Genomic DNA, 16,755 nt, shown 5'->3' on the forward strand with positions numbered 1-16,755 from the left:
GATCAAGGGGTAAACTCCTCTGAATCATTGTTTCAGACTGTCTGCAGACCCAGGCAGACATGCCATCACTTTACGCTCAGGTCACATTTGGAAGGATCTGTGTGCAGCCAGGAGGGCTAGACACTTACTTTTATTTTTAAATGAAAACTTAGGTTCTTCACAATCTAAATATGTCATATAAGTCACCTAAATACATCACAATGCCCTGATCTGGCCTGGGGGTCATATGTTTGACACCCCAGGTCTAGAGGAATGGCTTTTGCCATGGAAGATCTAATATGAATCTTTTGCTGGTTTATTCAACTATTGAACCTTTACAAAATCCAGTGTTACCTATCTGCTCTGTGTTCTTGGGGAACCAGGGTGCAGTACCCAGCTTGTCTGAGTCACAAAATACCCTCCCCCACCCCACCGCCCTCCGCAGCCTCTGCTTGAACCAAAACGGATCAGAAGAAAGACTTACAAAAAGCAATGAAAAGACCATGGGAGACACACCTAAACCCCTGGGATAAGGATGACAGGATTAAGGAAACTCCTTTTAGCCTTATTTGCATAGAAGATGAGACAGGGAGGCATCTCCATTAGCATACAGAACGGAGAACAGAGATTCCAAGGCAAGAACCACTCTGAACTCTGGGACCAGAAAAGCAGGGAAGCACTGCATGATGGGAGATCTCTGCTCCAGATGTTAATGAACCCACACCTGCACACACCCAGCTCAGTAGTTATCAGACCAATTCTAGTAATAAATCCTTTATTGGTATCCAAAATAGTGAAGCTCCCTAACTGCATTGTGAACTCCTTGGAAGGAACACTGCCAGGAATGATTAGTTCCCATTGTCTAGCCTGAACAAAACAACTTTGGTATACTCCCACCAGTTTACACATAAACAAATCTAGTGTTCTCCCTTGAACCATTATTGTTTCCCTACAAAAAACCCCTACCCACGCTCAAGTAAGTATTCTGATGCCTGGATCCAAAATCTGCATCAGTTCCATTGGCACTTCATCTTCTCCTGATTGATTGTGCTGGGGGCTCTGCCAGTTTCCAGCACTCTGGACCCTCAGCTACCACCATCACCTGGGACCCCCGATTGATTCAAGCTTCATGGGAGTGGTGAGAATCCATCTCTCTCTCTCTCCCTCTCTCTCTCTCTCTCAGTATAGCCTTCTGACCCTGATTTGTGTGATCAGTTATAGTTTTCTAAATCTGACTTTTATAATCAAATTTAGGTTAGATTTAATATTATAATTGTTTTGTTTGTTTGGCTTCCCTTGTATGGTTATTACTTGGCAAGAAATAACTTCCATGGTTAATCTGGTTGCTTCTCTCTCTCCCCCCCCCCCCCCCCCCCTCTTGGGTATTTTTTGGTTTCCTCATTTGCTCTGCAGCAACTCTCCTGGTTCCTAAGCTAAAAGATCCCGGCAACCCCCAAAAATCCTGTAGGGTTTGCTCATCAAGTGGGTTATTACCAGAACAATTGTAATGTGAAAGTTGGGATAGGGACGTGCTGAACCTGGGACATATGAGGGTAGCAGCTTGGAAGTGCTGCTCGACCCAGAATGCGGAGTCCAGGGATATATAAGGGTTCAGCTTCAAAGTGCTGATTAACCCAGTCTTCTCAGACATGCTCAGTTAATGTGTGTGTTTTTGTGTGTGTGTGTGTTCGTTTGATTCTGGGTTGGAAGAACCCAGCCCTGGGGAACCTAGGTCCTGCAGGATAGCTCTACTGGGAGGGAACTTGCCCCAGGGAGAAGTAGAGCTCCTTAGGTAAACACAAGTGACAGAAGCAGTACATTGATAGAGTTACAGAAACGCCCCCCCCCAACCCAGAAGAGTAACCCTAATAAATTAGCACACCCCAAAGTAACAGGCAAAGCTGGTAACACCAGCCAGTGAGAGAGTGGGTTTCCAGGATGTGAAGATACAGTTCTGCCAGCTCATTTACCATTGTTTGAATGGAAGCTGCTCTGTAAAACAGAGGGTAGGATAACAGCGCTAGGAAGGGAAGTGTGAAAAAATGGGATTGTAACAGAACTATTTTTAAATTTGAACTATACTATTGCTACCACTCATGCTGTAGTAGTCTTCCTGGAGAACTTCATCCTAATCCTTCTCATTGTCAATGTTGGTGAAAGAGAAGGAGCTAAAACATGCTGCATTTCGCTTCCCATGTCATAGATGAGTGAACGTATTTGCCTGTCTCCTACCTGTTTGCTCACCTGTGTAGATGCCTGTGATGAGGCATCTGCCCCACACTGGCCCATAAGGGGTTAATAGACCCCTAGGGAGGCTGCACAGGAGGCAGCCAATCACAGAAGGGCTTTTAGGAGCAGCCAATCAGGGCTGGGCAGGCCCCGTATAAGAAGAGCGGCAGTATAGAGCTGCTTCAGTCACTCCCTGGAGCTTGAAGAGGGAGGACTGGTTGCCTTGCAGGTAGAGGGCAGTAAGCACCTGGGACTTAACAGTGTTGCAGGCAGAGACCCAGGGAGCTAAAGGCAGCTCCTGGCGGGCTGAGGCCCTGAAGCAAAGGCAAGAGCAAGAGGGGCGCTAGGGCTGCGGGGGAGTGGCCCTGGGAGATCTTCAGAGGAGTCAGAGGGGACGCAGCAGGTGGTGGCCATCTAGAGTGGCTGGGACCCGGAGTAGTGGGTGGGCCCAGGTCCCCTCCCCCCCCCCCCCCCCCCCCCCCGCCTGCCGCTGAGGAAGTGGCTGGAGTGAGGGATGGTGGTACTGTCCCCTAGAAGGGGGGAACATGGAGTGTGGCACAGCCGGCGGGCTGTGTAATGAAGAGGATGCTGCGGTCCTGGGAGTAACATGGGTCCCTGGAGCAGAAGTGACAGTGGCAAGACATTACCAGAGGAGATCTGCGCTGGTATACAGAGATAATCCCCAAGACAGCCAGCAGGAGGTGCCACAGTGGTGAGTCAAGCCCTATCACAATGCCTAAGAAAATCTTTGTTTCCATTCCAGCCATTCCACAAGTTTGGCAAGACTGGAAGGTTCTGGGGCCCGTCCTCTCTCTAGAGCACAACATATGGCCCGTGGTCCGCATGGGCTCACTGTGTGGCCCATGGGGGGTGAGTAGGTAAGCAGCAGGGTGGGGCAAGGCAACGGCTGGCTGGCTGGTGGGTGGGGTGGTGAAGAGGTCAGTGGCAGGCTGGGGAGTGAGGGTGAGCCAGTGGCAGGGGACGGGGGCAGCGGCAGAAGGTAAGGGGCCAGCAGCGGGCAGGCAGATGAGCTGGTGGCAGGGGGAGCAGGCAAGCCAGCGGCGGACAAGCAGGTGAGCTGGCGGCGGTGGCAGTGCGGGGGTGTGAGTAGGCGAGCTGGGGGGGTGAGGGGTTGAGGAGGCGAGTGGGCGGGCAGTGGTGGGGGGGCAGGTGAGCCGGCAGCGGGGGAGAGAGGCTGAGGGGCAAGCAGGTGGTGAGTAGGCGAGCCAGGGGGATAGGGGGCTGAGGAGGCGAGCAGGCGGGCAGTGGTGGGGGGACAGGTGTGGGGGTGACTGAGGAGGCGAGCGGGCGGCGGAGAGTGAGTAGGCGAGTCGGGGGAGGGTGGGGGGGATGACGAGCCAGGTGGGCAGTGGCGGGGGGGCTTTATACTTGGGAGGGAGGATGAGGAGGCGAGCAGCGAATCGGTGGCTGACCTGTTCTACTGATCTTGTCTCTCATAAAAATTGGTCCTTTTTGCTGCTTTTCTCTGGGCTGGGGGTTGTCCCAATGCTGCAAAGAGGGTGTTCCCAAAGGAAAATGCTTGCTTCTAACCCCAGAGCCGTCAGTATGTCTGCTCTTCTCTAGTCAGCCTACTTGACAAGTTTAATTGTCCTTGGTCTGGCTCCCATCCCCTCTCCAAGGCTTGCAGCTGTCTGGAGGTGCCTGCCTTCCACGCCTTTCTCATTCACACCTCATTCATTCAACAGGGCAATTGATGACAAAGTGGGGGGAAGATCTTATTCTACTTCTAGCAAAAAGACATTTTTTCTTTTACCTTAATTATACTACTTTAGGGGCCCGCTATAACATATTATCAAGGTTCAATATCGCTGTTTCGGCGGGGCGGCGTTGGGGAAGGAGGGTTTGTTTCCGCAGGGGTGGGCGGCGCTGGGGGGGAGGGGTTGTTTCCGCGGGGCCAGGCAGCGCTGGGGTGGGGGTGGGGTGTTTCGGGGCGGCTGGTGGGTTTCGGCCCTCAGCTATTTTCTTTTGAGTAATATGGCCCTCGCTGCTTTAGGAGTTTTGCAGGCCTGCTCTGGAGGAAGAAGTCCTTGGTGCATAGCAGGTTGCTGCCCCCTACTTCAGCTTCTCCAGAACCTCTTGCTGAAGTTCTGGCTGCACTCCTCCCACACTTTTTTCCTTTTGTTCACTCCACAATGTCCCCAGCAATCCGTGTAAATCTCCTCCTGGCCTTGGCCAAACTGTCTAAGAGGCTTCGTTGCAAGGCTCCCTCTGCCTGAATTCCTTGCATTGGTTGTTCCTGCATCCAGACAGAATTCCACTGTGGAGCATGGGACTTGGAGCAGTGGGCATCATGCAGGGGTCTCTGCTTGGTGTCCTTGCACAGGCAACCTCTGTTATCTGCTTGACCCACCCCCTAGACCCAGAGGCAATATGTAACTGTTGGTAGTGGAGGGCACAATTTAAAGGTGTGGGGGGGACATGACTGTACGGGGAAATTTTGGCAAACCAGTAAAGTGCCTGAAACCACTATGGCTTATTGTTAAAAGGCGGCCTAGTCAGCAAGCTGTAAATTGGCCATTCAGCAGCCTCAGCTTGACCAAGGCAGGAGGGGGGAGAGGTTTGGGGTGCCACAGAAAGGGCAGCTTGACCCCGCGTCCTTCCTGATAAGAATTGTGTTGAAGTTGCTGATACATGCATTTTAAAAGAGTAGGCTATGCCCCAGGAATGTCTATTGGGTCTCAAGGCTGCAAACTCTGGAAAAACCCACACCTGGTTAATCAGAAGGAACCTCTTGCTTGACCATTGAAACTGCTTACTTAACAAGATTTCTTTAAGGGACATGTCATTCTATTACTAATGTATAAATAGGGGAAAAAGCTTGAGATAGTTGGACTTATTTGGGGACTCTTTTGGACTTTCCCTCTGGATACATCCTGCAGTCCCCACCAGCAGATGGCCGATTTGGCCACCGGAAGCCTGCCACTGTGTCACTTGAAAGCCACACTCAGCTTTGGTAATTATCAAGGGTTGGGGGTGTTTTACTAATCTTGTTGCGGACGTGTGTAAGTGCTTGAGACTAAATAAAGTTCAGCTTTAGGTGAAAGCACTCTTGTGTTGTCCTGTTTGTGCCAGCCATCTATTGGTCGGATGGCCATGTCTCCCCTGATTTATTTCTTGACACCTTCTCGCACAGAGTAAAAGTTATCAAGAGCTTTTGGTTGAAAGAACCCCGGGTAACATGACGACCCCAGGCATTGCCTCTGAATCTAGAACAGAGGTTTTCAAACTGTGGGGCATGCCCCCAAGAGGGGCACAGAGGAATGTTCAGGGGCCAGGGGGAGCGGCAATGCCACAAGGCTTGGGGAGAGAGCGCTACTTCCACCCCCTGACTCAACCAAAAACTGTAACTCCAAGGTGCGGGGGCGGAGAGGCTCAGCTCAGAAAGTTCCCCCCCAACCCAGACAGGCTGGGTAGCCCGCTGAGGTGAGTTGGGGGTGGAGGTGGTGCTCCATCCCTGAGCCCCACCATGTGGAACTGACCTGAGCCGCCTGGCATCACTGCTCCTCCCCTCCCCCCCCAAAAAACCCAACATTCCTCCAAGCTCCTTGAGGGAGGCGTACCCCAGCTTGAAAACCTCTGAAGCTGTTGCTAAATGGAAGGCATAAAACTGGAGGGTACATGACCCTCACACACCTTGCCTCTACCCAGAACTACACTTTGGTTTCCTTTGTCCCATTCCACTGACCTCCGTTTCTATCCATAAAGCTTTTAAAAATGAAGTTTAGGGTAATTTGCACACTTGCTAATATGCAAATTAATGTATTGGATACTTTGCTTAAAATGTCACACAATGGCTGGCAGTTAATGCACAAAGGAGTGTTGATGAGTCAGTTTCCTTGAACTGAATGCTCACATATTTTGCTTTCCTGTTACAAATACTAACTGTGGGGATCAGGAATCTGCTTGCTATGGCTTGTATTTATTCAAGTTGTTCAAAATAACCAATCAGGCAAACATGACTGTTAGAGAGAGGAGTGGCGGGGGGGGAGTCACATTGTCAGTCTCCTTTGCAGTTTTCAGATACTGCTAGTTCCTGATGTAAAGAGATCTGGGTGAGCTCCCACAGGCAACTGCTGGTAAGTGGAACTATCTCTTTGCTTTTCCTTTGTAGCATAAAATTCTTACTAGCATTACTGTTCTTTTACTTTGTTTATGCTGTTGCAAAACTGTATTGTATAGTTTCTGTAAAATTTATTTTATTTTCAGTCTTCCTAGATTATTTTTGCTTTCTAAATAATGCAAAATAAATGCTTTAACTTTTGAAGACATTATCAAAGCATGTGCATTACATGCAGATCTATTGCTCCTCAATAGCTGGGAAAAATTATTTAGATTATAGTCCCAGTACATAATAGATCACCTTGATTTAAGCATAAGCAGAGAAGGAGTCTGCACCACTCAGATGTAAACCTGGGGGCATTTCACAAATTTTAGGCTTTGTTTGAAGTGTGAATACTGAGCAGACTCAGGGCTGGACAGTATAGGAGAGAAATATATGATAATGGAACTAAAGTTCAATAGTAGAGCTGGTGAAAAAAGGCAATTCTTTTCAGTGAAAATTTTCAAAGGAAACAAAACTGGTTTTACTTTGTTAAAAAACTCTCACAAAATGTTTCAATTTTTCTATCGAAAGGCTTATTAAAAAATGTGATGCAAACTGAAATGAAACATGTTTGGAATTTGTACCCCCTCCCCCCGGTATCTTTCCTTTTCTCCTCCAGAGACGGATTAGGTTTTTTTAAACAACTAACAAAATCATCCAAAGCACAGGACTTGGTGGTGATAGTGGACTTCAGCTACCCAAACATCAGTTGGGAAGATAGTACTGTAGGGCACAGATTATCCAACAAGTTCTTGGAATGCATAGGAGATTCTTTTATTTCAGAAGGTGGAGAAAGCAACTGGGGAGAGGCGGTTCTATATTTGATTTTTGACAAATAGGAAGGAACTGGTTGAGAATTTGAAAGTGGAAGGCGGTTTGCATGAATGTGATCGAGAAATGATAGAGTTCCTGATTCCAAGGAATAGTAAGAGAGAAAACAGCAGAATAAAGATAAAGGATTTCAAGAAGGTAGATTTTAGCAAATTCAGGGAGTTGGTGAGTAAGATCCCATGGGAAGCAAGTCTAAGGCGAAAAACAGTTTGAGAGAGTTGGCAGTTTTTCAGATAGCCATTATTAAGGGCCCAAGAGCAAACTATCCTACTGCATAGGAAAAATAGGAAGTATGGCAAGAGACCACTCTATCTTAACCAGGAGATCTTCAATGATCTGAAAATCAAAAAGGAGTCCTACAAAAAAATGGAAACTAGATCAAATTATGAAGGATGAATATATTAAAAAAAAAAAAACCCACAAGCATGTAAGGACAAATTTAGAAAGGCCAAAGCACAAAACAAGATTCTATAAACTAGAGACATAAAGGTAACAGGAAAACATTCTACAAATACATTTGAAGCAAGAAGAATACCAAGGATAGAAAATAACAGAAAATGTGGAAATGGCAGAAAAGACGGTTACTCACCGTTGTAACTGTTGTTCTTCGAGATGTGTTGCTCATATCCATTCCATTAGGTGTGCGCGCGCCGCGTGCACGATCGTCGGAAGATTTTTACCCTAGCAACACCGGCGGGTCGGCTGTGGAGCCCCCTAGAGTGGCGCCTTCATGGCGCTGAATATATACCCCAGCCGACCCGGCGCCCCCTCAGTTCCTTCTTGCCGGCTACTCCGACAGTGGGGACGGAGGGCGGGTTTGGAATGGATATGAGCAACACATCTCGAAGAACAACAGTTACAACGGTGAGTAACCGTCTTTTCTTCTTCGAGTGCTTGCTCATATCCATTCCATTAGGTGACTCCCAAGCCCAACTTAGGTGGTGGGGTCGGAGTGAGACATTGCTGTGTGCAAAACCGCTGATCCAAAGGCAGCATCGTCCCTGGACTGCTGCACTAGTGCATAGTGTTCTGTAAACGTGTGGACTGACGACCAAACCGCAGCTCTACAAATGTCCTGGATCGGAACTTGCGCCAGGAAAGCCGTCGAGGACGCTTGGGCCCTCGTGGAGTGAGCGGTGAGGTGCGGTGCTGAGACACCTGCCAGGTCATAGCAAGTCCGGATGCAAGACGTAATCCAGGAGGATAGGCGTTGTGAGGAGACCGGTGAGCCTTTCATTCGGTCGGCCACTGCAACGAAGAGTTGCGTCGTCTTTCTAAAGGGCCTTGTGCGGTCAATGTAGAAGGCCAGGGCCCTGCGTACGTCCAGGGAATGCAAACGTTGATCCTGGCGAGAAGCATGTGGTTTAGGGTGAAAGACCGGGAGAAATATATCCTGGTTGATATGGAATGGAGAAACCACCTTAGGGAGAAAGGCAGGATGTGGGCGGAGCTGCACTTTATCCTTATGGAAAACTGTGTAAGGGGGCTCGGATGTAAGCGCCCTGAGTTCAGAAACGCGCCTTGCTGAGGTGATGGCTACGAGGAAGGCTGTCTTCCAGGATAGGTACAGAAGTGAACAGGTGGCCAGTGGCTCGAATGGAGGACCTGTGAGCTTGGAGAGAACCAGGTTGAGGTCCCACGTCGGAACGGGCTGACGTTGTTGTGGGTACATCCGGTCTAAGCCCTTGAGGAATCTAACGACCATCGGGTTAGAGAATACCGAGGACGCGAGTTCCCCTGGATGGAAGGCCGATATAGCGGCCAGGTGAACTCTAATTGAAGATATCGCCAACCCCTGCTGTTTTAGGGAGAGGAGATATTCCAAAATAAGAGGAATAGGTGCGTGCAATGGGGACGTGGCTCGTTGTTCGCACCAACAGGAGAACCGCTTCCACTTGGCTAAGTATGTGGTCCGTGTTGAGGGCTTCCTACTGCTCAGCAGAATCTGTTGGACAGAGTGTGAACACTGTTGCTCTGCCTGGGTGAACCATGGAGCAGCCACGCCGTGAGGTGGAGTGATTGCAGGTCGGGGTGACGCAGCCGGCCGTGGTTCTGCGTGATGAGATCCGGATACAACGGAAGCGGGATCGGTGTCTGAACCGAGAGTTCCAACAGCGTGGTGTACCAATGTTGTCTCGGCCACGCTGGAGCGACCAGAATTACCTGTGCCTGGTCTCTGCGCAATTTGAGCAGTACCTTGTGGACCAGAGGAAACGGAGGGAAGGCATAAAACAGGTGGACTTTCCAGGGAAGGAGAAACGCATCCGAGAGGGAGCCTGGGGCTCGACCTTGCAGGGAGCAGAACACGTGGCACTTCCTGTTGTCTCGAGATGCAAACAGGTCTATCTGGGGAAACCCCCACTTCTGGAAGACGGAATGTATGATGTCCGGACGGATAGACCACTCGTGCGTTTGAAAGGACCTGCTGAGTCGGTCCGCTAAAGTGTTCTGGACTCCAGGGAGGAACGATGCCGTGAGATGGATTGAGTGGGCGATGCAGAAGTCCCACAGGCGAATGGCCTCTTGGCATAGAATTGACGAACGTGCTCCTCCTTGCTTGTTGATGTAAAACATGGCCGTGGTGTTGTCGGTGAGAACTAACACACAGCGGCCCCGTAGGAGATTGAGAAATGCCTGGCACGCCAGGCGCACCGCCATCAGTTCCCGAACATTGATGTGTAGGGCTAGCTGAGGTGCAGTCCACAGGCCCTGGGTATGGTGCTCGTTGAGATGGGCGCCCCAACCCAGAGATGAAGCGTCTGTGACCAGGTGCAGAGAGGGTTGTGGGGCGTGAAACGGCATCCCCTCGCAAACTACACTGTGATCTAGCCACCATGTGAGGGAGGTCAGGACCGAGTTCGGGATTGTGACCACCATATTCAGGCTGTCCCGATGTGGGCGGTATATTGATGACACCCAGGTCTGGAGTGGGCGAAGCCGAAGTCTGGCATGCCTGGTTACGTACGTGCAGGAAGCCATGTGACCCAGGAGGGTAAGGCACGACCTCACCGTGGTAGTTGGGAAGGCCTTGAGTCCTTGGATGAGGCTCGTGATGGTGCAAAAGCGATTGTCTGGCAGGATGGCTTGTGCGCGTCTGGAGTCTAGAACCGCACCGATGAATTCTATTCTCTGGGTAGGTTCTAGAGTGGATTTGTCCTTGTTGAGTAGGATACCCAACTTGTTGAATGTGCGCACTATTATGTGGACGTGATCGCGAACTTGTTCCTTGGTGCGACCGCGTACCAGCCAGTCGTCTAGGTACGGGAACACCTGTATCCCTTGCCGACGAAGGTACGCTGCCACGACAGCCATACATTTCGTGAAGACCCGTGGGGCCGAAGATAGGCCGAAGGGAAGGACTGCAAATTGGTAGTGCACCCTGTTTACCACGAATCGGAGGAAGCGTCTGTGAGGCGGGTAAATAGCAATGTGAAAGTATGCGTCTTTCATGTCGAGGGCGGCAAACCAGTCTCCAGGATCGAGGGAAGGGATAATGGCCCCCAGAGAGACCATGCGGAACTTCAACTTTACTACGAATTTGTTGAGTCCGCGCAAGTCCAAGATGGGTCGCAGACCTCCTTTGGACTTGGGGATGAGGAAGTAACGGGAATAGAATCCCCTGCCCCTTAAATCCACCGGAACCTCCTCTATGGCCCCCATGGCGAGGAGCGTAGAGACTTCCTGTATAAGAAGTTGCTCGTGAGAAGGGTCCCTGAAGAGGGACGGGGAAGGGGGGGAGAAGGGGGGAAATGAAGAAAACTGGATAGCGTATCCCCTCTCCACCGTGCGGAGGACCCAACGGTCCGAAGTTATAAGGGACCAAGCACGGTGGAAGTGGGAGAGGCGATCCCGAAAGGAGGGGGCTGGATCCTGGGGGATGACTGGGGCGCCGTCCTCGACCGCACCTTCAAAAGTTCTGCCTGGGGCCTGAAGGTGGTCTAGGTGGCCCCTGGTTCTGGCCAGGTTGAGGGCCGGTCCACCTTCTTCTACCACCTCGCCCTCGCCTCCGGGCCGAGTCCTGTCTCTGACGAGGCGGGGGGGGTAGAAGCGCTGAGGCTGCGGCCTAAACGGCCTGCGCTGGGGGCCCACAACATGCATCCCCAGGGAGCGCATGATTGTTCTCGAGTCCTTGAGGCTCTGCAGGCGGGAGTCCGTCTTATCCGAGAACAATCCATGACCCTCAAAAGGCAGATCTTGTAGGGTTTGCTGCAGCTCCGGAGGCAAACCCGAAACCTGAAGCCAGGAGATCCTGCGCATAGCGATACCCGAAGCCAGGGTCCTCGCCGCTGAGTCTGCAATGTCCAAGGAGGCCTGCAAGGAGGTCCGAGCCACCTTCTTGCCCTCCTCTACCATGGCTCCAAACTCTTCCCTGGACTCTTGGGGAATCAACTCCTTAAACTTCCCCATAGAGTTCCAGGAGTTGAAATTGTAGCGGCTCAGTAGCGCCTGTTGGTTCGCCGCTCTAAGTTGTAGCCCTCCGGCTGAGTAAACCTTACGGCCAAACAGATCGAGCCGCTTAGCCTCTTTTGATTTAGGCGCTGCAGCCTGCTGGCCGTGGCGCTCTCGTGCATTCACTGATTCCACCACCAGTGAACACGGTTGGGGGTGGGTATACAAGTACCCATAGTCCTTAGAGGGGACAAAGTATTTTCTTTCCACCCCTCTCGCTGTGGGTGGAATGGAGGCAGGAGTTTGCCATATCGTATCCGCATTCGATTGTATCGTGCGGATCAGAGGTAACGCCACCCTCGATGGGGCATCTGCTCCAAGGATGTTCACGATCGGGTCGTGCACCTCCACTATCTCCTCCGCCTGCAGGTCCATATTACGGGCCATCCTACGCAGGAGATCCTGGTGAGCCCGAAAATCTATCGGAGGGGGACCCGTACATGAAGTGCCCGCCACTGCCTCGTCCGGAGAGGAGGAAGAGGATGCCTCCGGTGGTACCGGATCCAAGGGGGGGTCCTGATCCCCTTGCTCTTGGGCCGGGGCATCACCTGCACTTGGGTCCCTGGTGTCGGGTGGCGTGGACACCGAAGCCTCCATGCCTCCTGGCGGAGGCCGAGAGATGGTGGATTCTGGGGCCCTTCTGACCGAGTGACCCGAGCGAGAGGTCGATGGTATTGGAGCCCCTTGCTCTTGGTGGTACGCCCACGGGGTCCAAAACGACCAGTGAGATGGTCCATGAGAGTGGTCCTCTGCCATCTCTTGCCAGTGGCCGAAATTTTGTTCCTCGGCGTGCCCTTGAGGGGGGTATGCCGATCTCGACAGGTCCTCCGAGGAACGAGACACCGATCTAGACGGCCATGGCGGTGCCGAGAGAGATGAAACCATCCCGGTGGGCTGCGGTGCCGCACGGTGCCGGTCCGGAGATGATCTATCTCTGCGCGGTGCCGGCGATCGGTGCCGGGACCGCGACCGGTGCCGATGACCTCGTCGGTGCCGGGAGTCGGATCTGGACCTCGACGAGGACCTGGAGTATGCCCGGTGCCGGGAGCGACCCCTCGACGTCGAGCGTCGACCGTAGCGGTGCCGAGAGCTACGTCTCGACGTTGATCGGTGCCGACGATCATATCGGTGCCGAGACGAAGAGCGGTGCCGCGAAGAAGATCTTGGCCGCGAGTACGACCGGTGCCGAGACGGTATTCGGTGCCGGGACTGCGAGCGGCGTGGGGACCTGCTTCGGGACCTGGATCGGTGCCGAGGTTCCAGCCCTTGTGATGGCGGGCGCATCAAGGCAGGTTTCCCCCTCGACTGGACCGTGCGAGTCAACGGTGCAGTCGGTGCCGGTGGTTGAGGCGGTGCCGGCTCCGTGAGAGCTATTAAGTCTCTCGCCGCCGCGAAGGTCTCTGGAGTCGACGGGAGGCACTGTATCACCGCCGGCCTGGGGGGAGACGCTATTTGCACCGGACTCAACGGCCTCGGCGCCGGAGTCGACGGTGCCGGAGGCACCTGTTTTCGTTGCTCCACCGGTGGACGCGGCTCTACCCCCGGCACTGGGGGAGCTGGCGTCTTCGGCACTGATGTCCCCGTCTTATGGGCTTTTTTATGCCCTGGGGATAAGGACCGGCGCCGAGGCACTTGCTGTGTCTGCGGTGCCGACGAGGTCCGGTGCCGGGGAGGCTTGTCTGACGCCACTCGCGTGGTCGTCGCAGCCGGTGCCGCCGGGGCACTGCGCACCGAGGTGCTAGGTGCCGGGGCCTTGCTCGTGGAAGGAGTGTCCGGGCTAAGAGCCGCCTCCATCAGAAGTTGCCTGAGCCGAAAGTCCCGCTCCTTCTTGGTTCTCGGACGGAAGGCCTTACAGATTTTACACTTGTCTGTCTGGTGTGACTCTCCCAGGCACTTCAGACAGGAGTCGTGCGGGTCGCTCGTGGGCATAGGTTTAGCGCAGGAGGCGCACAGCTTGAAGCCGGGAGCGTTGGGCATGAGCCCGGCCCCGCGGCCGGGGGAGAAAGGGGGGAGACGACCCCCTTAATCCCCTGGACTACTTAGAACAACTTTAAAACTACTTAACTAATTTACAACAAACTCTAGGACTATAACTATAACTACAACTATGATACAACAAGATAAGCTAGGGAAAGTGGAGAACAGCTAAGCAGCGCTCCACAGTTCCAACGACCGTCAGGGGCGGTAAGAAGGAACTGAGGGGGCGCCGGGTCGGCTGGGGTATATATTCAGCGCCATGAAGGCGCCACTCTAGGGGGCTCCACAGCCGACCCGCCGGTGTTGCTAGGGTAAAAATCTTCCGACGATCGTGCACGCGGCGCGCGCACACCTAATGGAATGGATATGAGCAAGCACTCGAAGAAGAAGAGCTAAATACCTTCTTTGATTCAGTTTTCACCAGAAAGGTTAGCGATCGGACATCTAACATAATGAACATGGAAAATTGTAGAAATTCCAGAGGACTGGAAGATGGCAAATATAGTGCCAATCTATAGATAAAGGAATAAGGACAGCCCGAGGAATTACAGACAAGTCAGCTGAACTTCAGTAGCCAGAAAGATAATGGAGCAAATAATCAAGCAATCAAATTATAAACACTTAGAAGATAATCAGGTGATAAGTAACAGTCAGCATGGAATTGTCAACAACAAATTATGTCAAATGAACCTGCTAGCTTTCTTTGATAGGGTAACAAGCCTTGTGGAAGTGGTAGACGTGGTATATCTTGACTTTAGTAATGCTTTTGATCAGTGGTGGGCAACCTGACAGTTTGTTTATATTTGCAGGGCTGCCCGCAGCTCCCAGTGGCCGCGCACGGTTCGCCGTTCACGGCCAATGGGAGCTGCGGAAACAGCGGCCAGTATGTCCCTGTGGTCCGTGCTGCTTCCCGCAGCTGCCATTGTCCAGGAACCACAAACCACAGCCACTGAGAGCTACAGGCGGCCGTGCAAATGAAAACAAACTGTCTGGCGGCCCGCCAGTGGATTATCCTGACAGGTTGTGTGCAGACCTCAGGTTGCCCACCAGTGCTTTTGATACTGTCTTGCATGACTTACTCATAAACAAACTAGGGAAATATAGCCTAGTTGGAGCTACTATAAGGTGAGTAAATAACTGGTTGGAGAACCGTTCCCAGAGTAGTTATCAGTGGTTCACAGTCAAACTGGAAGGGCATATTGAATGGGGTCCCGCAGGGATCAGTCTTGGGTCCAGTTCTGTTCAATGTCTTCATCAATGATTTAGATAATGGCATAGAGCAAGGGTGGGCAAACGTTTTGGCCTGAGGGCCACATCTGGGTATGGATATTCTATGGCAGACCATGTATGCTCATGAAATTGGGGTTGGGGTGCAGGAGGGGGTGAGGGCTCTATCTGGGGGCATGGCCAGAAATGAGAAGTGCAGGAGGGGGCTCTGGGCTGGGGGTTGGGGTACGGGGGAGTGAGGGCTCCAGCTGGAGGTGCGGGCTCTGGGGTGGAGCTGGGGATGAGGGGTTTGGGGTTCAGGAGGGTGCTCTGGGCTGGGATCAAGGGATTCGGAGGGAGGGAGGGAGGGAAATCAGGGCTGGGGCAGGGGGTTGGGGTGCAGGAGGGGCCCAGGGGTGCAGGCCCCGGGTGGCACTTACCTCAAGCAGCTCCTGGAAACAGCAGCATGTCTGCCCTCTGGCTCCTACACAGAGGCATGGCCAGGCAGCTCTGCGCACTGCCCCGTCCACAGATGCTGCCCCTGCAGCTCCCATTGGTCGCAGTTCGCAACCAATGGGAGCTCTGAGGGTGGTTCTTGGGGGAGGGGCAGTGTGCAGAGCCCCCTGGCTGCTCCTACGTGCTTCTACGCTGCTGCTTCCGGGGACCATGACACACATGTGCAGGGAAAGCTCCAGACCCCACTCCCCGGCGGGAGCTCGAGGGCCAGATTAAATTGGCTGGCAGGCCGGATGAGCAACAAAAATGATTGAAGGTCTAGAAAACATGACCTATGAGGGAAGATTGAAAAAATTATGTTTTTTTTAGTTTGGAGAAGAGAAGACTGAGGGGGGACATGATAACAGTTTTCAAGTACATCAAAGGTTGTTACGAGGAGGCTAAACAATTGTCTCTTTAACCTTTGAGGATAGGACAAGAAGCTTAAATTTCAGCAAGGGCGGTTTAGGTTGAATATTAGGAAAAAACTTCCTAACCGTCAGGGTTGTTAAACCCTGGGAAAAAATGTGCCTAGGGAGTTGGTGGAATCTGCCACTGGAGGTTTTTAAGATCAGGTTAGACAAACAATTGTCAGGAATTAGTCCTTCCTTGAGTACTGAGGACTGGTCTAAATGACCTCTCAAGATCCCTTCCAGTCCTACACTTGTATGATTTTCTTCAGTGGACAAGAGTGGGGAGGGAAGGGGTAAGAAAGGGGGAAGGGAGAAGAAAAATGGGGGAAAAAAAAGTTTTGAGTCCCACTCAATCAAAATGATTTTTTAAAATTTCAGTGAGAAATCAGAAAAAATGGAAGAATTCAATTTTTTAAATGCAGATGTTCATGTTCAAAAAGGATATTTTTCATCAGAAAAAAAGGTTTTACATAAAAACTTTTGACCGTCTCGGATATCTACCTGTGTCATTTCTGACAACAGGTGCATGATAAGGAGATGTTGCATTCCTGTTTTATGAAGGAGATGGGGTCCCGCTTGCCTCTGTCCCCTGTGTGGGTGGTTACACAAAAGCTGCCAGTGAGAGTCATGCTAATACAGTCTCTAACCTGCTGTATTCCAGGTGAGAGCGTCCCAGCAATTTATAATGTCATTGCATTTTCAGTATTGTTTTATATCATGTTCTTTATATAACCTAATATTTCTTTTGCTTTTTTGTCCACTGTTATTTATTTATTAGTTAATATCGCAGGAGCAAGATAAAACCCTATTGTGACAGTCTCTGTACAAACACAGAGTTAAAAGGACAGCCCCTGTCCCAAACAGGGCCACCCAGAGGATTCAGGGGGCCTGTGGTCTTCGGTGACAGGGGGCCCCTGCCGCCGAATTGCCGCTGAAGACCCGGCACTTTGCAAAGGGTCCCAGGGTGGAAGGACCCCCCGCCACAGGTCTTCAGGCCACTTTGGCGGTGGGTCCCGGAGTGGAAGGACCGCCCACCGCGGGTCTTCAGGGCAC

At 51.9% G+C, this 16,755-nt stretch overlaps 1 protein-coding gene across 8 annotated transcripts in view; it reads left to right on the forward strand.

The window, feature by feature from the left end:
• Nucleotides 1-2,990: 2,990 nt before the first annotated feature.
• Nucleotides 2,991-16,755, forward strand: part of LOC101941157 (uncharacterized) — a 43,185-nt gene continuing 29,420 nt past the window's right edge. For 4 of the 8 annotated variants that reach the window (XR_010590212.1, XR_010590208.1, XR_010590209.1 and 1 more), the window contains exons 1-2: nucleotides 6,243-6,305; nucleotides 16,225-16,363. Coding sequence is in view for 1 of the 8 variants with exons in the window: in XM_065556421.1 (XP_065412493.1) it covers nucleotides 16,240-16,363 (124 nt within the window). In the remaining 7 variants the exon portion in view is untranslated. Of the gene's footprint in view, nucleotides 3,087-6,242; nucleotides 6,306-14,496; nucleotides 14,714-16,224; nucleotides 16,364-16,755 lie in introns of those variants that run through there. The other 4 variants (XR_010590207.1, XR_010590210.1, XR_002889685.3 and 1 more) reach the window with 4 other exon arrangements.

Source organism: Chrysemys picta, chromosome 9, assembly GCF_011386835.1.
Source record: "Chrysemys picta bellii isolate R12L10 chromosome 9, ASM1138683v2, whole genome shotgun sequence".
Classification (NCBI taxonomy): domain Eukaryota; kingdom Metazoa; phylum Chordata; order Testudines; family Emydidae; genus Chrysemys; species Chrysemys picta.